A 24,698-nucleotide genomic window follows, 5' to 3' on the forward strand; every position below is an offset into this window, starting at 1 on the left:
AACTGGCCTGAACCGGGCGGTTCACAGTTAGAACCGGGCGGGTCAGTGAGAAGCGAGCCTAATTTCTTATATTCCTAATTTCTTATAATTTAATTTAATTATATATAATATATTAAATTATATATTTATGATATCATCAATTTCATCATAGTTCGATCAATAAACTGTGAACCGATTGATTCAATGATGAATTTGATTCTAAAAATATTGTACCCTTCATTAAATTAAAAGTTTTTATTTTTAAAATTTGTAATTGAAAATTAACAAATATATTGAATGCTTATTTTATAATTCAGAAGAGCTAATAAATTTACACTTCCATTATTTTTCATGCTTAAATTGCTCATATTTCAAGACATGAAAAAAAAATGAGACATTTTTATATTTGTGATTTGTTAACACATAATTAAATTTACAAAAAGACATAATTACCCTTCTCTGGTCCCTTTAAAACTAATATTTCAAACTCACATTTTTTTCAATCTTATAAAGTTTTTTAAATTCAAGCAACTTAGTTCATTTATACATTTAAATTAGGGAGAATTACCCTTTAGGGTAGGCTAGAGAAACATATGACCGAGAATGATGGGTATATATAATAATTATTCTAAAGAGTGGGTATATATAATAATTATTCTGAAGAGTAAGGTGAAATTATAATAATTCTTCTAAATGTCTTATTTTGTTTAAATGTCAAGACTACCCTTAATAAGTGAAAAGTAACAGCAAAAAAAAAAGAAAACAAAAATATTCTCTAACCCAGCTGCAACTTGGCCTCACAAGGACTTGTACCCATATGGCCGTCGGAAACGCCGAAATGATGATCCCACCCAATGTTGTCGCAGCTGGCACGTTTTGAATGATCCCACCGACCACAACCCTCGTCGCAGGACCCCTAAACCAACCACAACTTAGCCTAGATGGCTAAAGCTCCTGTGCAAAATTTGCAGACCACATCTCTAAATTTTTTGTTCATTTGGTAAACATTAAAATGCCTTCTAGTATCATTGGTTTCCTTATGTCAATATTAAAGAAAAAAAAAAGGAAAGAGGAAAAAACTCCAGCACTTCAGGTTATGATCTGAAACGGTCTCCACAAAGCTTGTATTTTTATGTGAATCTAGCAAGAAATCCATTAAAGGTAAGATTTTTAAAATAATAAAAAAAAAAGTTAGTTTATGCAAATAAATAAATAAATAATTTAAATTTTGGATTGAAGGAACGAAATGTAAATAATTTTAACAATGTAGATTTGAAATATTGAAGGGGGTTTTAAGAAAGAAATTACACTTTTTTTTGTGTAAAATGTTATTTATTTTTTTATTTTTGAATTTTTTTTTTATATTATTTTGGTCATATTGAAGATGTGTGTTTATTTGGGTGGGTTGTTTGATATGATTATTATTGATTTCCATTGAAAATGTTTGTTCTTTAGTTTTTTTTATTGAGATTTGTTTGACATGGTAGAAAGAAAAAAAAAAATCAGTTGTTTCATGCTTGTTTGGAACCACTTTGTTTGGGTATTTATGAACATATTTGGATTTTCATTGAAAACTAAAAATTATAATCAATTGAGACATATTTTATATAATAAAAAATAATATTTGTTGTATATTAGACATGTATATGTCAAAAAACCCACAACTGCCCAATTTCTTGACATGGTAGAAAAAAAAAATTCAGTTGTTTCATGCTTGTTTGGAACCACTTTGTTTGGGTATTTATGAACATATTTGGATTTTCATTGAAAACTAAAAATTATAATCAATTGAGACATATTTTATATAATAAAAAATAATATTTGTTGTATATTAGACATGTATATGTCAAAAAACCCACAACTGCCCAGTTTCATAAGAAATTTGAAATTTTCAAAATTTTACTTTATCATAATGTATCGTAATGTTAATATATTTATATTGTAATTATAGTATATTTTTATTGTACATTTATATTTTTATATAAAAAAACCCACAACTCCCCGATTTCATAAGAAATTTGAAATTTTCAAAATTTTACCTTATCGTAATGTTATTGTATCTGTAATTGTAGTGTATTTTTATTGTACGTTTATATTTTTATATAAAAAAAACCCCCCACAATTGCCCAGTTTTATAAGAAATTTGAAAGTTTCAAAATTTTACCTTATCGTAATGTATCGTAATGTTATTGTAATTTATATTGTAATTGTAGTGTATTTTTATTGTACATTTATATTTTTATATAAAAAAATTAATTTTATATATATATATTTTAATACATCATTGAATTACCATCAACAACTTCATGTATTGAAATTATAATAGTGTATTTTTGTTGTCTTTTTATAATTTTGGCTTGTAATGATGTTTTATGATAGGAATACAACATAATAGTCTAGAAATACTAATTCAGTAAAAAAATGAATTCAATATTTTGTCATTTTTGTATATTGTAATGTATCATAATGTTAATATTTTTTAATTGTAACTATATTGCATTTGTATTAATTGTCAGTAAAAAATATGTACTTCTCAATTGGTAAATGGACATAAGAAATTCAGGATAAATTGGTCTAATAAAAATGTTAAGCCTTCATAAGAATTATCAAATCTACCCGCCCTTTTCAATAATTTTTTTTTCAACCTACCTTTAAGGGTAATTCTCTCTTTAAATTATTCCACGTGTATCATTTGAAAATGTGATAATTTTTTTAAAGGAGAAAATGTGAATATAAAGCTTATAAATTACTAAGGTGGTATTTGATTCCCCAAAAATAACAAAGAAAAAAAATATTAAGAAAAATGATTTCGCATATTTAATTTTATTAAAGAAAATGTCATTAAAACCAAATAAAATTAAAATCATTTAGAAATTTTATATTTTTAAATTATTTAATATTTATATAAATAAAATAAAATAAGTAAAATGAGTTAAAAACAATATATAATAATAATATATTAACTTTAAATTTATTTTCTATTTTCGTTCACTTTTTCTTTTCTTATACTTTTCCTTTCTTTCATATTTTCCCATGCATTTTCCAAGAACCAAACCAAGTCTAAATGTAAAAAAATAAAAACAAAAATACCACAATAATAACAAGGCTACAATTTAATATTTTATGGTTTTAGAGAAATGCAAAATAAGGGCTAAAATGAATGAAAATAAAAAGATATATTCAAAATTTGAGAAGTTATTGTGAAAATTCATGGGTCACTGTTTGTAATGTTAAAATTTTTTGAAATAGATAATTATTTATTATATTTGGTTCCATAAAAATATCAAGGAAATACAAAATATTAAAAAAATTGATTTTGGTATATTTGGTTTTACTATGAAAATACAAATTAAAATTAATAAGAACCTTATGCATTTTTAAATTATTTAATGTTTATATGAAATAATTTAAAAAATGAAACGAGTTTAAAATAACACATAAATTTAATTCACTTACATGCATCTAAGAAAGAAATGATATGTCGGGTTGATAACTATACAACAACATGCATTGTAATTTTGTTGTAATTTTTGTTTTTTATAATCACTAGCAAGTTTGAAGTCAAAATTAAAGTGACTAAACATTATTCCCAATGCACACTTATATACTTCAATTAATTAGCATGCTCTAATTATTCTTATTCTTCTAAAGTCTAATCAATTAGTGTGCTCAAAGTGCACAAATAAGCCCATCCCGAATTCATTAACCTATTTATTATTATTTCAAAATAATTTTTGATTTTATTAATTAAAGCAAATTAGACAAGTAAGTATGTTGTTTCTTCCTTTAAAAGATAATTAAATTAAAAAACTTAAAACCAAAAATAACTTTAATTTATAATTAAAATATGATTACAACAAATTAAATTTATTTTCCAAACAAATTTTACCATTTATTTGCTTCCAAACTTTTCTTGAAGTGGCACATACTATGATATGACCAACACCACATTTAAGCATTGAGACAATCATTCAACGAAAGATTAATTGATTTAAAACCCATTTGATAGTGACTTTAGAAAACATTTTTAATATTTTTAATACTTTAAATTTTTTATTATACAAGTGTTAAAAATATTAGAGTGCGTTTAGTAGTGATTTTAAAAAACGTTTCTAGTATTTTTAACATTTGAATGATATAAATTATTAAGAGTTAAAAATGTTAGAAACACTTCCTAAAATCACTGTCAAACAGACTCTTATAAATGTTTTATAGAATCACTTCTAAATGTATTTTTAGTCTTTGAAAATAAGGTTATTATGGATTTAGCATTTTATTAATATCGAGCATCAATACCATTAACATTGATGAACTTATTTAGGCAAGGTTTCACTTCACTGGCAAAACCATCAATACCATCATCTTTGAGAGCATGAAGGATTTGTGATCCAAGTAATTACCTCTCTCCAACTTGATTGGGGAAGTAAAATTGGAATAGTTAGAACAAGGCTAACAAAAGAGGATGAAGTAATTGTTAGATCCCTGATTGTAGTAGAAATTACAACGATGGATATGATGGGAGTCGTGACGCTAGTCTCATGTGGTTTTGATACCATGACTAAAATTTAAAGAAAAATGAAAAATAATAATCGAAATAAATAAAAGAATATTTCAAAGAGAAAAACATGGAAAAATTTGAAGGTTGAAAAAATTGTTGTAGCATTCTTTTTTCCTCTATTTACACTACTAAAAAATATAATATTTTACATAATTATTTATCATAATTATCACCAAGAACTTGACATTTCTCATATCTTAGATAAGTGTTCTACATACGAAGTGTCAAAGATATTTCAAAAGTATTTAGAATAAAAGTCGATAAATTATTTTTATATAATACTTAAATTTTTCTATATAAAAATTAAAAAATTTAAAAATGTGTAAGTTTATAATAAATTTTAATTATGTTTGATTTTTTTTTTTTCATATTTTTCATAGAAAAATCTAATACGATTAATTCATTATTATTAATACATATTTTTTTTCTTTTTTTTATTCGACATATTTTAGAAAATGAGTGCTTCTTGCTTCTTACTCTGCCCCATGCGGATTCCCTATTAACGGTTTTTTTTTCCCCCGAAAAAAACCGGCAAAGGGGTGCTCCCGAGTGGCGTGTGGGCTACGTGACGAGCACAGGTCCAAGTCTTCGTCGGAGTCAAAAGTCAAAAATAAAAATAAAAAAGCGTCAACAAAAAATTAAAACAATCTTCAATTTGTAGACTATCCAGTCTCCGGGCGTACACGTAAAGCGAAAAGGGCTTCTTCTTCTCAGTTCTCACAGATATTAAAGGCGTCTCAACTGACTGTCACGGGCGTCATCACCACTGCCAGCCTCCCTCATTAACGTCTTCCATTACGCAATCACCACCCGTATTTTCACCGCCTGTCTAACTGCGGCCTCTCTCCCATTTGTTCATCTCAAAATACGTATTTGGAATATTAGTAACATCAATTTTATTTATTTATTTATTTATTTAAATAAATAAAATAAATTTATTGAATACATTTTTTATCAATAAATTTTTTTTGTAATATCAGGCTCCTGAAATTATGCATTTTGAAAATGTAAAACCTAAAAATTGCCCTCTTATTTATTACTTTTTGCTTTTCTCGCATGCGTGCCCCTGAATAGTGATTGGCCTTGAGACAACAAAAGTCACCCGAGGAAATACCCCACTTTTTTTATATTAAATAATGGTATAACAGACTAAGTCCGGCATTGCCGGCCTGCAAATCCGAAGCGCCACCCAAAAAACAAAACCAGACCTTCGTTTTCCTAGATATTAACTAACATCACACCTAAATTCACGGAAACCGCAGGCCACCAACCGCCCTTACAAAACCCTAGCCTGCGTGCCTGAATGGAGTCTCTTCACCACCGCGGCCGAAGCAACAGGTTCCTGCTATGTTTCAGACCGCTCCCCATGGCCGGTTCTCTCAAGCCCGACCAATCTCAGCACCATTCCACTGATCAGGTTCTGGCTTATATAGCCGTCAGCGATAAGGACCACCGCGGCGTCGTTGTTCCGGCCATCATCTCAACCTTGCCCGATGACAATTACAAGGCCTCCGGCCGAGAGTTCAACACTACTCGCCGGAATAAACGAGGCTTCACTCGTCACTTTTCTAGGGTTCTCAAGGCCGTTTTGTTCGATACATCGCTGGTCATTTTCATCTCATCTGATGGTCGATTACACTCGAATATTCGGTTTCAATCTCATTCTTTTCGTTTTGTTTTGATCGATGCTCTGTTTTGTTAGCAGGTGAAGAGGATCCGAAGCCGGAAATCACGAAAATGCTCATTCCGGTCAGTTAACTCTGCAAAAAACGAGAATTTTTCTAACCTCGTTCGCGATAATTTGTCGGAGCGAGAACCGTTGGAATTTCAGTACGGAACCGATGATCGGAGAACGAAGTCCACCTCGCATACACCTCGGCGTTCCGCAAGTGCGGACCATCTGTCCTCAGCATCAATGCGCCCGAACTGTTCCTTGTCTCTAACATCAAAGCCGAGCGCTTTGCCTCGGAAAAGCGCTCCGTCTCTGAAGAGTGCGTCGGTTCGACATAACACGGCCGAGTTGACTCAAAAACGCGCTTCGTACACTTGTTTGTGTTTGATTCTAGTGAGTCTCTTCGCTTTGGTATTTTGGGGTAAGATTTGCGCTATCTTCTGTGCGTCAACGTGGCTGTTCTTGGTACCGCATTATAATCGCGGAATCTGGTTGCCGGATCACTACGAGGCCCCGGATCACTGCGAGGCCCCGGATCACTGCGAGTCGCCGGATCTGCGAGTTGCCGGAGCACTACGAGTCGCCGGATGTTGACTCTGTGAGGCATAAGAATAAGGTGGTCATGGGAGGATTGCTGGAGTGGAACCGTAACGCGGAACACTCATACGGCGTCGTTTTGGCCCACCAAATTTTGATGTGATTTTTTCTCAAATTATCGTGTACATATTTATTTTATCATGTTTTTGTTTGTAAGCAGTCGGGTGGTTATTTTAGTTTTCCTTTTTCTTACCGGGTGAGAGGTTCAATTGGCTACTACATGGCTGATTCCTTGTCGCATTTGGGAGGAGATGAAAGAGATTCTCCTTTCATCCACGTGTTTCTTTGAAGAAATGAAAATGAAATCTTACAAAATTTTGTTGTGTTTGAGGGAGATGGCACGATGGGAACAATGTGTGATGCCCTTTTGAGCTGACTCATCTCATATAATTTTTGTTCATACATTAGTATATTTTTTTTAAGTTAATACAACTATATACTCTTCAACTAATGATTTACGACTAGTCAATATTTTATTTCAAAAAAACTTTGTAGCGTCTATTCCAAGATTCCTAAATTTGAAGGTTTTTGGAAAAGAGTGGCAGGCTGGCAGCATCATAATGGATACAAAATCATTGATTTTAGGACATTATAATGTCAAATAATTACCATTGTTCGTCCAATTATTATGAAGTGAGGTTTTAAATTTTTAGGAAACAGAAAAAAATAATATAATAATATTAAAAAATGATTAATTATTTATATTTTTAAGTGATCAAGAATAAAAAATAGATGAAATAATGATAAGAATTTAAAGTTTTTTTATAAGAAAATAAAGAGAAAGAGTAACTGGATGATCAAATAAAAAAATAAAAATTTAATTTATAAAATAGAGGGAAAAGTAAAAGTTTATTGTAAGAAAAAAAAAAAGGGTATTTTTGTGTAAATCGATATATATATATATATATATATATATGTTTTTAACTTTTTTTTATATTTTAAAGGATGGGTTATTCTGGCAAATATGGGGGTTATTTTCACCCTTTATCCAAATAACCCTCTGGAAAATGAGTTTCAGTTATCAAGAGATGCATTTTCGCGGCAAAATTAACATTCGCTGTTAACCAGCTAAAACCCTACCATTTCCGAGAGTTGGGAATCTCGGTCACCATGGTCACCAAGCTCTTCCTCAGACCTCACTCTCTCTCCTTCACACTTCTCTCTGGAATCCACTTGTTCCCGAAGACCTCTCTCTCTAAACCTATTACTCTCTGTCTCCTCTCCACCACCGCAACCACCCCAATCCTGACCTTAACCCAGACACTAGACCCGAACCTCTCCTATGGGCCGTCTCTCCACAAAGGCACAAAACCATTAAATCACCAAAATCACCAATTAATTGCAGCAACTCCAGGAGAAGAAGAGTGTGTTTTTGATAAAGAAGCCTTCACTAGGGTTTTCAACCTTACAGCCATTAGAGTACCTTCAAAGGACTGTTTCGCCCTCGAAAACCGCCTCCGAGGGCACCTTCTGAACTGGCCTCGAATCCGGAACGTTGCTAGAGTTCCAGGGGATGAGGTGGAAGATGGGCTGGTGAAATTGTTGGGAGAGAAAAGGAATAGTAGTGACGGGAGTGAGAGTGAAGGGGATTTTGATTCACTGAATAGGAGAATTTACGGGAAAGCGGAAGGAGATGGCGAAATCTTGAGTCCAGTTTTGTACAGGGATACGCTTGCCAAGACATTTGATTCCCAGGGTTTTGCGAATTTTAGGAATCTTGCAAAGTTGTCTAGGCCAAAGAAGAAGAAGAGGAGGAAGGAGGAGGAGAGGAGTGAGGGGAAGAAACGCACTGGGAAGAATGAGTTTGCAATGGTGGAAGTGGTTGAAGACGGGGAGGAGGGGGAAGATTTGAGAGGGTTGCTGGGGGAGGAATTTAAAAGGAAGAGGTGGAGAGGCTCAACAAGGTTGTTGCTTCTGGATGAGCGGTATGCGGATAAAGGCGTGGAAGAGTTGCCCGAGGCAATTAAGGTGGCTGTTCCAATATTTTGGTGATGCTCTGTGAGTTGGTTAGATTTTTGCATTCATTTTGTATTGCATTCAAGTTTGTAGGTTTGATTGCTATTTAGGATAATTGGGACTGCTAGAGCTGTGCCTCTCATTTTGTTCTTCTGGATACACGATACCCCTGCTGGTCACTTATTTCTTTCCTGTTATGCTCTCTTTCTAGTGGACAAATAAGGGATGAATAAACCATATGAGCAAATCGGTGGCATCATGTCCATATAAAACGTGGAAGCATTGTTCTTGATTACATTTGAACCATGGGTGTGAAACTGATCTTTTTTCTTTTTGGTAAGAGAGATAAAATTGTATTGAAAAGAGCTGCCAAAACAGCTACTCAAAGTATACAAAGAAGATACACCTCCCCCATCAAACATAGAGGAGCAAGAAAAACCCCACCCTCAACGAGAATCCACCCAATCAATGAAACCAACTAAAGTTGAAGGACCATTTTTTATAAACAATTTTGTCTCTGACCAAAGCCTTCAAATGCAATACTATTCATTGCCTTCCAAACCGTCCAAAAAATACATAAGGGATCTGTTCTCCGAACTTCCTTTCTCTTTTTTCCCACAAAAGACCCGTTCTAGCTCAACAACGTCTCCTTAACAATGGCTGGTATCACCCACTGCACCCCAAAGAGAGAAAAAAACAATGCCTATAAAGTCCTTGTCTTGGCACAATGGAGGAGGATGTGATCTATTGATTCTTCATGCATTTGACAAAGGTAGCATCTATTCGCTAAATGCCATCCTTTTTTCTGGAGTTGATCCAAAGTAAGAGCTTTTCCCCACGTTGCTTCCCACAAAAAAAAACTCACTTTAGGCTGCACACAAGTTTTCCATATAACATTCGAAGGGAAAGAGACTGAAGGGCCAGAACCCAATGCTTTGTAGAGAGACTTAATGGAAAACTTCCCACATTTAGTCTCTATCCAAAGCTCCCTATCTTCCACATCCCGCTGAACGCTCTTCCCATTGAGGCTTAATAAAAACCTATACACCTCATCCACCTCCTAATCATTGAAAGGTCTAGAGAAAAACGGGCTCCAACTCCCCCCTCCCTCAGTGGCACTCCACACATCTTTCGCCTAAGCATCCTTGGAAATAGCTAGTGCACAGGTTATTTGGAACTAATTTGGAAATGATTTGTTTTTGGTAAACAATTGTTACTAAAAGTCTATTCTAGTGGGATGGGCCCTTTTGACAACAGGAGTGCTCCTGTGAATTTGATTTAAAATGGAAGGGGCAAAGTTACTTTGCTAGCATGGGCATTTAGTATAAGTTTTAAGTTTATATATCATTGCTTGAACCATTTTCTTAGGGAGAAATTGACTATTACCAAATTTTCTGAGTTCTCTTGCAGTGTATTGGTAATGGAATTTGACTAGCCCATTTATTAGGTAGATGTTCGTGTGCTTGGATTTTTTAAATTAATTTTATTGTTTATGATATTATATCACTGCTGGACGAGGATTTTGTCATGGGAAAAGTTCCTTGCTGGTAGTCCAATATTCCTTTAATGCTGCAGGCATTCCACATGGATAGGGCCCATACACATGTGGAAATTTGCTGATACACTGGGATGCAGCATGTAAGCTGAAAATTTATTCCTTGGTGCTTCAAGTGGAATTTTGTTTGGACTGTATACTGGAACTGCTGCTTAAAACTTTTTGTTAGCTCTCCAGGACATGGATGGAGTTGCCTTGTCTCCATTGGTACTGCATTAGCTTGTTGCTGCATTTGTATCTGTGTTGTCTTATTTTGAAATGAAAGTTTCATATGTTCTAATGCTTGTCTAAAAGTTGTCCTTTTGCTTATAAATATATTTATTGTGAGTTGTTTTTGTCCTACTTTTTAGTTTGTCATTGATATTACATCTAATATGCTAAATGTGTTCTTCAGGCAGTGTTAAAAGAAGATACTGGCCAAAGCATGACATCAACTTTTGAGCTTGTGAAATGCAAGCTGACCTTGTTTTATAATTACTGGCAGATGAATGAGGTGCTCCGCACAAGATGCTATTCTTAAGTGTCTTCCTTCTCTCTATCTGTTCTCATGCCTAGTTTTACACATTTACTGCAAAGTTATTCTTCCAGCTGTCTTTTTCCATGAACTATTTTTGTTTCTGTTTTTTGTAATTAGTGATGATGAACTTAAATTCAAGCAGATTTCAGATATGATGTTTTACTACCTTTTGGAAGAAAGAGTTGAGCCTTGTTTGTTTTCTCAAGTATGAAAGGAAATTGCTCTCAGACTTTAAGACATTTTATTGCTATTTGTTTGTAACTTGTTACTTTTTGTGAGAGAATTTTGTCTTAATGGGAAAAGTGAAATTTTTTTACTTTTTCTTTGATGGAAAAAGCAACTTTTTCTCTTTTCAATCTTTAGCTTCTACAACACCAAAACCCTTAGTGAGACCTGGGATGTTCCTAAATAGATGTCTTGACTTTCTAAATTTAGTTTTTTTGGTTTTTCTTCTTTGCCATCCACCCTGATCATTTCTTCTCATTTTCTCCCTAAACCATAGTTGACTTTGAAAAATTTATGTTGTATTGCATCTTTAACGCAACTTTGAAAATTTTGGGATTTGTGGATGATTTAGATCCTAGAATAATTTTGAAATTTAAATTTAATGGAACAACATCATGGAAAAAGTTAAGAAGGCATTGGAATGAAAAATTGTTATAATTTTGAAGAAAATTTGAGTTAGATAAAATTGAGGAAAAACATTTTATTTCTGGAATAATTGAGTCTAGCTTGAAAATTATTGACTACCTAAATAATTCCTAACTTATTTAATTATTTGGGTAGTAGTATGAAAGTGCTAGGAGTCACCTAACAAAAAAAAGAGTGTGTATTTGATAGGTAAATTGAAGAGAGAGAGTGTGTATTAGGAGTCACCTAACAAAAAAAAGGAGTGCAAACCCAAGTACACAGGAGAAGCAAGACAACTTTTATTATAACAAGCAAAAGGAGAAAGTTTGCTGGAAATTTGTGTACAAATCTAGCCATTAAATTTCCGGTACTTCTTCCTGATGTTTATGCATGAAAGAATATCAATTCAAGTTTTGCACATCAGAAATGATAGTGGCATGACTACTGGTGGCGAAAGGAGAATGGGGCAGGTTGTGGGAGAGGGAGGAGGGCTTATGTTTTTCCTCTTGCTTTAAGTGAGTCAAAGTTGAATACTTTTTGTTTAATTAGCTAGAGAATGAGCATTTGAGGTTCAAAAATTTATGGTACCACCAACCTTCCCAGGACCTCGGCATTACCCCCAAAAGGAAAAGATAAAGGCTCAAGTGAAGCACCATTCTATTTTTATGTTGTTAGGCTGTTTTAATATATCTAAAGTGAGGATACGGCTTTTTATATTTCCTAGTACATCCTAAACATTTAAATGTCACAGATTGCTCATAATAGCCGAGGCTTTTTAAATGAATTTATCAATCATGCCCTTAGATTATAGGGACTTGCTATTCTGAAAATTGGCTTGAGAAATTTGTAAAACAATGAAAAGGTTTTGTATGTTTCTTGCAGATCTTAGAGGCCTTGCTGCCTGAAGGTATGATTGTTCCTTCAGCCTTTGAAATGGTTGGGCATATTGCACACCTGAACCTCAGAGATGAGCATCTACCATACAAGAAGCTCATTGCAAAGGTGTGTAGTTATAGAAAGGTTATTACCCTTTGATTAGTTATTGCAGAAATGAACTTGTAACAGAAAAAGGTTCCTTTCCTTTCAGGTAGTTTTGGATAAAAACAAGCCAAAGATACAAACAGTTGTCAATAAGACTGATGCCATCCACAATGACTACAGAACAATGCAGCTTGAGGTTTTGGCTGGAAACCGTTCCCTTGTGACTACAGTAATTGAGAATGGAATGCGTTTTCAGGTTGATTTAGCAACAGTGTATGTTCTCCCTTTGTTACAAGTTAGTGGAGATTTCAATTAAACTTAGTGGCAGTTTTACTCTCAATTGTGGAAAATTGTCAAATCATAACTTAGAAGGTCATTCTCTTTTTTGACCAGTGACCAAAAGCCATTCTCTTTCCATTAATTTAGTATAGCTGTATAGCAAGGATACTCCCATTTTCATATTTTTCCCTGTTGCAGCCTCTGTCTGCTGAATTGGATTGACAGTGTCATAGGAACTTCTCATGCAAGACTTTTTGAGGATTTTGCATATCCATGGCGGTGGTAGCATGAGTCTATAACATTATAGCCCAGAAAATTTTCCAGACCTTCACTGATCAGCAATCAATACACCCTACAAATAACTTCAATTGTCTCTCAAAATTAGTTCAGGAGTATCATTCTCAGTAGTCCTGGACAGTGGGTAGTTGAGGCATTGCCTTGTGGATGTTGTCATCAATCTGGGTTGTACTTTTGATTAAAGGTCTTTTTCCTTTTTTTTTTTTTTTTTTTTGCCTTCTCTATATACAACCTCACTTGGCATGGTCCCAAGTATATTTTCTGTTTGACATGGTTTCCACCCCAATTGTTGCTTTTATTAATTCCCATGTATATTAAAAAATGAAAAATGATCTCAACATAATACTGGTTCTACCTGTAGGAGGCCTCTTCAAGTGAGTTACAATATTTATAAGTGGATGCTTATACCTAACAACAAGGACGTATCCAAACCCTTGTCATCCATATTTTTATGTTTCCCTAGGAAATTTATCCTTTATCTTAGTTTTGCTGATAGGCATGGTTAGCAGCATACACCTGATCTGCTTAGGTCATGCCATTTGGAAGTTTAAGTACCAACTGTAGTTTGCCTTAGGTGAACAAACAATAAATATCAGCAGTTCTGTCAATATCATATGGTAAAGGAATTCTTGGCTGCAGCAAATAGTAGCTATGCCTTGAGGAGTTGTCATAGGCTATATTTCATCTATGAGTGGCCTCATTGCAGGCTTAATCAAGGAGCCGAAAACCAAAGTTGGTCTTAAGCATTATTAGCAGCAAAATTCAAGGGCAGAGTTGTCTTGTGGGTGGGAAATATTTATAAAGTAGATACATCTTGGATCACATAAGGCATAGTAGTGGTTCAAAAGCATTGATCAGAAGCAGAATATACTTTGTTGTTAAGGGGTAGCCTGCTAAAAAGTCTGGTTAAGTGTAGAAGACATACCTTCATTTTCATATTCCAAGTTCATCAAGCAGCAAGACATTAAAAGGGATGACTTTTAACACTTTGATTGAGGGAGTCATTTCCTTTCTCAACACTTTGAGGAAGTCATTTCCTGTCCTGGTGAAAATGCTGCAGTTCTGACTTATATCAGCTAATTTACATTACAATTTAGCCTCTCTGATTACTAGATTGTTGATTGTGTTTGTTTTTGGTTATTCTTCTAGGGACATTTAAGTCTCTTTCACCCTTTTAAATTATCCTCTTATGCTATTTGATTATGAGTTCCCTTGATTCTTTTAGCTGATAGATGGCTTCATAAGTTGGAGCTTTCTACCACTTCTATGTGGATATATATAAAATTTATTTTTTTGGTTGGTACTTTTTTTCCCCTCTTATAGTTTTGTTCCCAATGGAATTTGAACCAGAACCTCCCTCATCCCCATCCCATCCCCTTGCCACCGAAGCCAGGCCTCACAAGTCTACACATGAAAATTTATTCTTCACAATGAACCATATAATTTGAGTTTTCAACTTTAGAGTAATGTTTAAGAAAAAGGGAAAAGGAAAAAAATAGAGTCAACAAGGATTTAATGTTATATTCTTAATCTTTTATGCAGGTATTGGAATTCAAGGCTTGCAACTGAAAGACAAAGGCTCCTGAACTGCTTTACGCGCAATGATGTTGTTTGTATGTTTAGATTTTGGTCTCTGTCAATCATATTGCTGCAGATATCAATTTTATACTCTGCTCCTGAATTGCTTTATGTGCAATGATTGCTTGTTTGCTTTTCTCTTGGCATCAGTTAAATCACGTCTGCCGATTTTTAATCTTTTACTCTTCTATCTGTTCTATAATAATTATTGTGTTTATGCTTTTGGATTTTGATCAAAGTTGCGTATCCCCCATTTTTTTATTTGTTGATGGCATCATTTATGATTATTTAATTAAAGTTCAAGGGTAATTTCCATAAACTTATGCAGTAACCCACACAAAAAGTTGAGAGAAATCTGAGGTATCGGTCGCATTTAAAAAATACTCAAAAGAGGTGCATGCTGACAAGTGGATATGAGTGTTGAGAGATGGGCCTGAATCAAGTTGCAGCCCCATTCTTTATTGATTATGCTTTCGATTTTCCATTACAGGAAGGATTTCCTTTTGATTGACATTTTCAATTGGGAACTGGGGTTTTGTGGACCTTGTGGTGGTTCAGTTATTACCCAGTGATTTACTTTGTTCTCAATGTTAGTTTTCATGAATAATGACTTGCTGGTGGGAACTGTTGGGTTTCTGAGAATTGTTTGAATTTCAGATACTTGACTCTGAAAGCTGGTTTTATTTTAATAGGGGTAATGTCTTCATATTGGATCTTTCATCAGCTACTTTTGCCAGCTTCTAATTTTTCAAAATATTTGATTTCTGTGGCCAAGAATGTTAAATAATATCAATATTGAGGTGCTTTTACATGTGTGGTCGTTTGTTTTGTGCAATCAACAGGTGACGTCTTCTCTGGGGTTGGCCCAATAGCTATCTCAGCAGCAAAGAAAGTAAAGCGTGTGTATGCTAATGACTTAAACCCTTATGCAATTGAATACCTGGAAAGCAATAGTGTTCTCAACAAACTTGAGAGGAAGATCAAGGTATGAATATGTTCATTTTCTTGCAAGGGCCATTCCCTAGTATCTATTTTCTATTCTGTTAGTTGAAAGAAGAATAATAAGAACAAACTAAGTCCATTTATTTTTCCGTGATTACCATCATCAAATTTTTAGTAGGGCGAAGTTCTTGTGGTGCCTGAATAATGGAGATGGTGGCATGAACATAACTCCTTTTTCAAAACATTTTTTTAATCGGCATAAGTCCTCTGGAACATTCAACACTAGTGGGGATTGGCTTCTACCGAAATGCTAATTTTTAAAATTTTGATAACTGAGAAGCATTGTGCATCATGAGTTTGTTTGAGTTCAAGCATCATGGACAAAAATATGAAAAAGGAATAGTTGTGTCACTGGAATGTGGTGGAATATTCTTGAGTTCTTAATATGCATGTACATCAAACTGTGAACTTAAAGTTGTAATATTAGGGTTTTAGAGAGTTTCCTTCTTGATGGAAAATCACTTTTCTCTGTTGCTTTCTAGGTATTTAACATGGATGGAAGGAGGTTCATCAATGCCATGTTTACTAGTGATAAGGCTGAGTCTATCACACAAGTTGTTATGAATTTGCCTAATGATGCTGCCGAGTTTCTAGGTGGGTTGTTACTCTCCGGGACAACTTGTTCTTCACTTCTATTTGAAATAGAAAGTGCAGAACTGCCCAGGTTTCACTCAATATTGTCAGAACTATTGCAATCTTCTAAATTTTGACTCTCTTATCACTTGCCAGATGCCTTCAGGGGAATATTCAGAAAGAAGTCCAGGGATAAACAACTGAAATTACCAATGATCCATGTTTATGGGTTCTCTAAAGCTCAAGATCCAGAATTTGATTTCCATCAGGTTTGGTTCTGAGAAGTCTCACAAAAAATGAAGACCTTGTGGCACACAGTGGTTAACTAGGGAGAATACACCTTTACTTCTTATATATTTTCTTCACTTAATGATTCATTGTCTTTTCTCTTCAATGATGTTAATGCAGCGGATAAGAATTGCGCTTTCAGAGGTTGCAGTTGATGTAGAAATGCACAGGGTTCGACTGGTTGCACCAGGAAAATGGATGTTGCGGGCATCATTCATCCTCCCCAAGAGTGTGGTATTTGCAAAAGCAGTGTTATATATGTAAGTAGATTAGATTTAGAATTAGGGGAATCATAAACTAGAGCTTTGTTCCATAATCTGGTTTGCCAATCAAATTAATTGACTTCATTATTGTTCCTTATTTTTATACTTGACAATTAAATAATAATGCTTGTTGTACAAATGGGAATGTACAGGCCCTCATTAGGCCTAGTTACAGAAAAGTTGTACAAATTTTTTTGGGTTTGTCTTTAAGTGGAAAGAAAAGGAAAAAGAAAAAAAGAAAAGAAAGAGAGAAGCAGGATGGCTATGTAAAGCATAAAACACCCAAACGTACATATTTGGCTTTTGGGTAGATTTGACCCTTTTGGATGGTTTAGATTTAGTCGTCCTAGTGTTTTGGTAGGAGGGCAAAATGGTAAATAAAAGATGAGAGAAAGACCGGAGAGTATCCGCGTCCTTGACTCATATCTTAATTATTAGGCCTCTTCCTGAGGGTGGTCCTAGGTCCTTTTGGTTGTAAGACATGGGAAAAGGCTGAGAAATAAAGGAAGTAGGGAATCTTGATATATTTGATCCAAATTGGAAATGGGTTGTACACTAGTTGCATAAAGTAAGACCATACCGTTACTCTATCCCCTACTTCCCTTTTGGTAACCCACCCCCTACTCCCCACTACCTTCCCAAAATTTTCATTTCCTTTTATTAGTTTATTTATTTATTTTATTTGGCTTTAATTTGGACTTCATTGTCTGTGTTATTCTCCAAATGCAGTATGATTCACTAGTTTGGGTTGTGGACCGTCAACTATTACAAGCTAAGGTTTCATAATATATACAAATCACAAAAAAAAAATAAAAAAAATCCATTAACCCAATTGAAGAATTTGGTAAAAAAAAGAAGAAAAAAATCAATCATTTTATTTTTAAATTAAATTTTATAAAATATATAAAAAAAACATTTCTAATTGTAAAAGTTAAAATCCTTTCAACTAAGGAAAGAGATGAATAATGACATTATTTGAAGGGCATGTGTAAAGTGGGGCTTGGAGTAGAGCTGCCTCTCAATCATTCCAAGCAGGGTCATATCTTGTTCTCATAAACCCCCAAAATCCATCATGCTTGCCCAAAACCAACACCTCCCATCTTCCATGCGTCTCCCCACCATTCGTCTGCCATCCTCCTTAATCTCACTTATCTCGTTTTTACCTCGTATGACTACTTCCACCATGCCATCCTCATTGCGATCCCTTCGCACCACAAAACTCAATTGCATTTAGTTTCCTTTCCAATCCTAAAACTAACATCGTTCCTTGTTGAGTTGTACGATGTATCGACAAAATGCTTTGGTTGTTCACACATTTTGGATTTTTTAAAAATCTTTTGACTTCTACTGCCTTGATTAGACTCTCTACTGACATGATTGTTTTTCATTGGGGTTGTTACCATCTTAGAATGAGCCTTTTAGTCATGCAATTATAGCGGTATTAAAAACCAATATTTCCTTACTCATAAACATCTAAATTTTGAATCTTGTTTAGTAAGTGTTTTTAGTCGTTCAATTATTTAAAAGATAAATTTTTTTAAGTATTTAAAAATTTTAAACCACTCCCTAAAATCACTAACAAATGTACTTGAAGAATAATGACATTGTTTGAAGGGTTTTAAAATTTTAAGTTTTAACTTTTAAAAAGTAAAATTAGAAAATATTTTTGTAATTTCGAAGAATGGAAAGTGTAAAGTGGGGCCCAAAGTAGAGCCACCCCCAATCATTTCAAGTAGGGTCATATCTTATTCTAAAAAAACCCTAGAATCCACCATGTGTGCCCTAAAGCAACACCCCTTGTCTCCCACGTGTTTTTTCACCATTTGTCTGCCATCTTTCTCAATGCCATTTTTACCCATACGCCTTTATCCACATTCTTTGTATGACCACCTCCACCATACCGTCCTCATTATAGTTCCCTCGCCCCACAAAACTTAATTACATTCAAATTACTTTATAATCCAAAAAATGACATTGTTTCTTACTAAGCTATACGACGTATATCAATAGAATGCATTGTGTTGGTGCACATCCAACAATGTTATGTCTGACTAGCCTTATCTGAGTGAATGATGAATGCACCTGCAACAAGGAGTGTCCGGATGGTTTTTTCAGGTATGCCCATTCGTAGCTTAAGTTAATCTAGGGAAGAGACGAACATAAATTTTTTGGGAACTTGGTGTGTACTTGGATTTTGATGCTTGATGGCTATTTATCTTAATCAAGTTGTAACATTTCCCATATGCCTTAACTATCTTTAATGCCACTAATTGGCTTGTGCATAGCAATTTCTTTAAGATTGGGCATTTATGCTCATGAATAGCCCCACGATTTAACGGTTACAACATTCAAAGCTTTAGCATTTAATGTTTGATAGTAATAAATGGTGCATGGATAGTGTTTCGTCATCCAGTTTCTTAGACAGGTAAGACTGCACATTGCACAAGAAAGTCTATGCTAGATGGATGCAAGGACCCCACACTTTGGTTGTTCATGTGTTTTGGATTTTTCTCAAAATCTTTTGGCTTCGACAATCTTGACCAGACTTCTTACTGATGTGGTTGTTTTTCATTGGGGTTGTTATCATCTTAGAATAAACCTTTTAGCCATGCAATTATAGTGGTATTTAAATTGATTGTTTTTCCTATTTTGAATTTTATTTTTTATGTTTTAATTATGCTTCAATCCGCTTTTCTAAATTCTAATATTTCAACGAGTATTTCATTAAACACCCAAACACATATATTTGGCTTTTGGGCAGATTTGACCCTTTTGGATGGTTTAGATTTAGTTGTCCTAGTGTTTTGGTTAGAGGAAGGGGATTTTGATATATTTGACCCAAATTGGAAATAGGTTGTATACTAGTTGCATAAAGGCAGACCTTACAATTACTCTGTCCTTTCATTCCTTTTGGTAACTCACTCCTGACTTCCCATTACCTTCCCAAAATTTCAATCTTTTTTTATTTGGCTTTAATTTGGAATTCATTGTTGGTGTTATTCTCAAAATGTTGTGTGATTCACTAGTTTGGGTTGTGGACTGTCGACTATTACAAGCTAAAACTAGTCTTTTGACAAGGTTTCATAATATATAAAAATCACAAAAAAAAAAAAATCTACTAACCCAATTCAAGAATTTGGTAAAAAAAAAAAAAAAAAAATCAATCATTTTATTTTTAAATTAAATTTTATAAAATATATAAAAAAATATCTTTAATTGTAAAAGTTAAAACTGTTTCAACCAAGAAAAGAAATGAAGAATAATGACATTATTTGAAGGGCACAGGTAAAGTGGGGCTCGGAGTAGAGCTACCCTTTAATCATTCCAAGTAGGGCCATATTTTGTTCTCAGAAAACCCCAAATTCCACCATGTTTGCCTTAAACCAGCATCCCTCGTCTTCCACATGTCTTCCTACCATTTGCCTGCCATATTCCTTAATATTGTTTTACCTGGTACGGTTACCTCCATTACATTGTCCTCATTGTGGTCATCTTGCCCCACAAAACTCAATTGCATTCAGTTTTCTTTCCAATCTTGAAAACGACGTCATTCCTTATTGAGTTGTTCGACGTGTATCAATAGAATGCTTTGGTTATTCGTTTGGATTTTTTTCAAAATCTTTTAGCTTCTACGACCTTAATCGGACTCCCTATTGACGTGATTGTTTTTCATCGGGATTGTTATATAACAGTGTGTTAAAAACCAATATTTCATTACCCATAATCATCTGAATTTTGAATTTTGTTTAGCAAGTGTTTTTAGTTTTTCTATTATTTAAAAGATAATTTTTTTAATTGTTAAAAAGATTAAAAACACTTTCTAAAATCACTAACAAATGCACTCGAAGGATAATGACATTGTTTGAAAGGTTTTTGAGTTTTAAGTTTTAAGTTTTAACTTTTAAAGTAAAATTAGAAAATATTTTTGTAATTTCAAATAAGAGCACATGTAAAATGGGGCCTAGAGTAAAGCTACCCCCAATCATTCAAAGTGGGGCTATATCTTGTTTTAAAAAAACCCCAAAATCCACCATGTGTGGCCTAAACCAACACTTCTCTCTTTCCACCCCTTACCATTCATCTGCTATCCTTTTCCTTATTGTTGTTACCCAATCGCCTCTATTCACTTTCTTCGTATGACCACTTCACCATAGCGTCCCTGTTACGGTCTTCTCGCTTCACAAAACTCAATTACATTCAGATTCTTTTCTAATCTCGAAAATGACGTCGTTCCTTGCTAAGTTGTATGACATATATCAATAGAATGCATTGTGTTGGTGCACGACCAACAATGTTCTATTCAACTAGCCTTTTTTGAGTGAACAACGCATGCACCTGCAACAAGGAGTGTTCAAATGGTTTTTCCGAGCATGCCCCTTTGAAGCTTAAATTAGTTTAACGAAGATATGGGTAGAAATTTTTTAGGAACTTGGTACATACTTGGATTTTGATGTCTGATGACTATTTATCTTAGTCAAGTTGTAACGCTCCCCATATGCCTTAACCATCTTTAATGCTAATAATTGGCTTGTGCATAATAGTTTCTTTAAGATCAGACATTTATGCTAATGAATAGCCCCATGATTTCATGGTTACAACATTAAGAGTTTTAGTATTTATTGTCCACCATATAGCAATAAATGGTGCCCAAATAGTGTTTCTCCGTCCAATTTCATAGATGGGTAAGGATGCACATTGCACGGGAAAGACCATGCTAGACGGATGCAAGGACCCCACACTTTGGTTATTCATGCAGTTTGGATTTTTCTCAAAATCATTTGGCTTCGACGGTTTGAATTGGAATCCCTAGTGATGTGGTTACTTTCCATTGGGGTTGTTACCATCTTAGAATCGGTCTTTTAGCCATGCAATTATAGCGATATTTAAATTGATTGTTTTTTTTTTTTTTATGTTTTAATTATACCTCAATCCACTTTCCTAAATTCTAATATTTCAATGAATATTTCATTAAACACCTAAAAGCATATATTTGGATTTTGGGCAAATTTGACCTTTTTAGATGGTTTAGATTTAGTTGTCCTAGTGTTTTGGTAAGAGGGCAAAATGATAAATAAAAGATGAGAGAGAAAAATAGAGAGATTGGAGAGTATCTCTGAGTTTTGGACTCATATCTTAATTATTAGGCCTCTTTCAGAGGGTGATTCTAGGTCTCTTTGGTTGTTTCAATCAATGTTTTAAAAACCGGACCGGACCGGCCGGTCCAACCGGTTCAACCGTCGACCGGTCGCATTTCCGGTCCGGTCCACCCTATTAAACCGTTTAACCATTGAACCGATTACGAACCGCCTGAACCAGCGGTCGAACCGGTGAACCGGTAGAACCGGACGGTTCTAAACGAACCGAACAGTCCATATTGGCCCATAATTTTACAAGCCCAATGTATAAAAATTAAAAGCTGCAGGCCAAAAACCAAGCCCAATGTATAAAAATTAAAAGCTGCAGGCAAAAAACCATACTGGGCCATGTCTTAGCTTGACAAAGCCCACACCCAAACCCTTTAAGGAGGCTCGATCTTGAGCCCACAAGGTGGGCGTGTAGCTTTCACTGAGGAGGATACCTTTTATAGGCATCCTTTGCACCCTTATTTCTCTCACAAACCGATGTGGGATTGCATATGATAATATCAATGAAAAAGCCAAAAAGGTTTAACAAATGCAACAAGAGGATTTGAAGCTGGGACCTTAGGTTTTGTAAGTAAGCTAAGACACCACTCGGCTACCAACGTTTTGTTATTTGATATGCCAAACAAAACAATATATATTGGATTTTAATTTTTTTTATAATATTAAATAAAAATAATATAATATTTTTAAAAATTATAAAATTAGTTAAATTTTTCATTTTTAATATATTCACATTTAAATATTGTATACATTTCATTTAATTTGATAATATCAAATATATAAAATAATATTATTGATTTTTAATTTATTCATATATATTTTAAATTTTTTATAATTATTTTTAATTTTAATAATATATAAATTACATATTTATGACGTCACCGGTTCGACCGCGGTTCGACCACCGGTTCGACCGGTGAACCGTGAACCGGTAACTTTTCCGGTTCAATGACCGGTCCGGTTCTGAAAACATTGGTTTCAATTATAAGAAATATGGGAAAAGGCTAAGAAATAGATGAAGTAGGGGAATCTTGATATATTTGATCCAAATTGGAAATGAGTTGTACACTAGTTGCATAAAGGCAGATCTTACGGTTACTCTATCCTCTACTTTTCTTTCGGTAACCCATTCCCTATTCCCCACTATCTTCCCAAAATTTTCATTTATTTATTTATTTGGCTTTAGTTTGGAATTCATTATTGATGTTATCCTCCAAATGCAATGTGATTCACTAGTTTGGGTTGTGGGTTGTCAATTATTACAAGCTAAAACCAGTCCTCTAAGAAGGTTTCATAATATATACAAATCACAAAAAAAAAAAAAAAAAAATCCATTAACCTAATTGAAGAATTTGGTAAAAAAATAAAAATAAAAATCAATCATTTTATTTTTAAATTAAATTTTATAAAATATATATTAAAAAACATCTCTAATTGTCGAAGTTAAAACTGTTTCAACCAAGGAAATGGATAAAGAATAATGACATTATTTGAAGGGCACATGTAAAGTAGGGCTTGGAATAGAGCCGTCTCTCAATCATTCCAAGTAGGGCCATATCTTGTTCTCAGAAAACCCTAGAATCCAACATGTCTACCTTAAACCAACACCCTCTATTTTCCATGTGTCTTCCCACTATTCGTTTGCCATCCTCCTTAATGTTGTTTTTATCTCATGTGACTACCTCCACCACACCGTCCTCATTATGGTCCTCTCACCTTACAAAACTCAATTGCATCCAGTTTCCTTTCCAATACCAATAACGACATCGGTCCTTGTTGAGTTGTCCAATGTGTATCAACAAAATGCTTTGGTTGTTCATGTGGTTTGGATTTTTCTCAAAATCTTTTGGCTTCTACAACCTTGACTGGACTCCTTACTAACATGACTATTTTTCATTGGGGTTGTTACCATCTTAGAATTAGCCTTTAGTCATGCAATAATAGCGATATTAAAAACCAATATTTCATTACTCATAAACATCTAAATTTTGAATCTTGTTTAGCAAGTGTTTTTAGTTTTTCTATTATTTAAAAGATGAAAAATTTTTAAATGTTAAAAAAATTAAAAACATTTCCTAAAATTGTTGACAAACGCACTAAAAGAATAATGGCATTGTTTGAAGGGTTTTTAAATTTCAAGTTTTAACTTTTAAAAAGTAAAATTAGAAAATATTTTTCTAATTTCAAAGAAGGGCATGTGTAAAGTGGGGCCCAAAATAGAGTCGCCCCTAATCATTCTAAGTAGTGACATATCTTGTTCTTAAAAAACCCCAAAATCCACCATGTGCCCTAAACCAACTCCTCCTGTCTCCCATGTGTCTTCTCACCATTCGTCTGCCATTCTGCTTAATGTCACTCTTACCCAACCGCCTTTCTCCACCTTCTTCGTACAACCACCTCCACCATATTGTTCATATTACAGTCCACTCGCCCCACAAAACTTAATTACATTTAGATTCATTTCTAACCCTGAAAACGACATTGTTTCTTGTTGAGTTGTACGGTGTATATCAACAAAATGTGTTGTGTTGGTGCATGACCAACAATGTTATGTCTGACTAGTGTCCTCTGAGTGAATGACAAATGTACCTACAACAAAGAGTGCTTAGATGGTTTTTTCGGGCACACCTTTCAAAGCTTAAGTTAAGTATAGGGAAGAGACGGGCAAATTTTTTTTTGGGAACTTGGTGCATACCTGGATTCTAATGTTTAATTTCTATTTATCTTAGTCAAGTTGTAACATTTCCCATGTGCGTTAATTGTTTTTAATGCCAATAATGGGATTGTGCATAACAGTATCTTTAACATCATACATTTAGCCCCACGATT

The 24,698-nt window shown here is 34.0% G+C and overlaps 2 protein-coding genes across 2 annotated transcripts; both read left to right on the top strand.

Annotated features, from left to right (window-relative positions):
• The first annotated feature begins 5,593 nt into the window (after positions 1–5,593).
• Positions 5,594–7,133, top strand: LOC100257297 (uncharacterized protein At5g23160). The gene is made up of 2 exons (XM_010645967.3): positions 5,594–6,143; positions 6,243–7,133. Exons 1-2 carry the CDS (start codon positions 5,841–5,843, stop codon positions 6,801–6,803), a joined length of 864 nt encoding a protein of 287 aa, XP_010644269.1. The 5' UTR covers positions 5,594–5,840; the 3' UTR covers positions 6,804–7,133.
• A 702-nt stretch (positions 7,134–7,835) lies between these two features.
• On the top strand, positions 7,836–16,843 carry LOC100241770 (tRNA (guanine(37)-N1)-methyltransferase 1-like). Its single transcript, NM_001397858.1, has 9 exons — positions 7,836–8,774; positions 10,712–10,810; positions 12,347–12,466; positions 12,552–12,718; positions 14,564–14,634; positions 15,442–15,584; positions 16,084–16,195; positions 16,331–16,443; positions 16,583–16,843. The coding sequence occupies exons 1-9, from the start codon at positions 7,917–7,919 to the stop codon at positions 16,724–16,726; spliced, it is 1,827 nt and encodes a 608-aa protein (NP_001384787.1). The 5' UTR covers positions 7,836–7,916; the 3' UTR covers positions 16,727–16,843.
• The last annotated feature ends 7,855 nt before the right edge of the window (positions 16,844–24,698 follow it).

The sequence above is a fragment of the Vitis vinifera genome, chromosome 19 (genome assembly GCF_030704535.1).
Source record: "Vitis vinifera cultivar Pinot Noir 40024 chromosome 19, ASM3070453v1".
Taxonomy (NCBI): domain Eukaryota; kingdom Viridiplantae; phylum Streptophyta; class Magnoliopsida; order Vitales; family Vitaceae; genus Vitis; species Vitis vinifera.

What these genes read in the sequence shown, in the direction of transcription:
- LOC100257297 (XM_010645967.3), top strand. Translation starts at nt 5,841, where the DNA reads ATGGAGTCTCTTCACCACCGCGGCCGAAGCAACAGGTTCCTGCTATGT. An exon ending in TTTTGTTCGATACATCGCTG is followed by an intron (nt 6,144 to 6,242) that starts GTCATTTTCATC and finishes TTTTGTTAGCAG; the next exon opens with GTGAAGAGGATCCGAAGCCG.
- LOC100241770 (NM_001397858.1), top strand. Translation starts at nt 7,917, where the DNA reads ATGGTCACCAAGCTCTTCCTCAGACCTCACTCTCTCTCCTTCACACTT. An exon ending in ATTACTGGCAGATGAATGAG is followed by an intron (nt 10,811 to 12,346) that starts GTGCTCCGCACA and finishes TGTTTCTTGCAG; the next exon opens with ATCTTAGAGGCCTTGCTGCC. An exon ending in CAGGTTGATTTAGCAACAGT is followed by an intron (nt 12,719 to 14,563) that starts GTATGTTCTCCC and finishes TCTTTTATGCAG; the next exon opens with GTATTGGAATTCAAGGCTTG.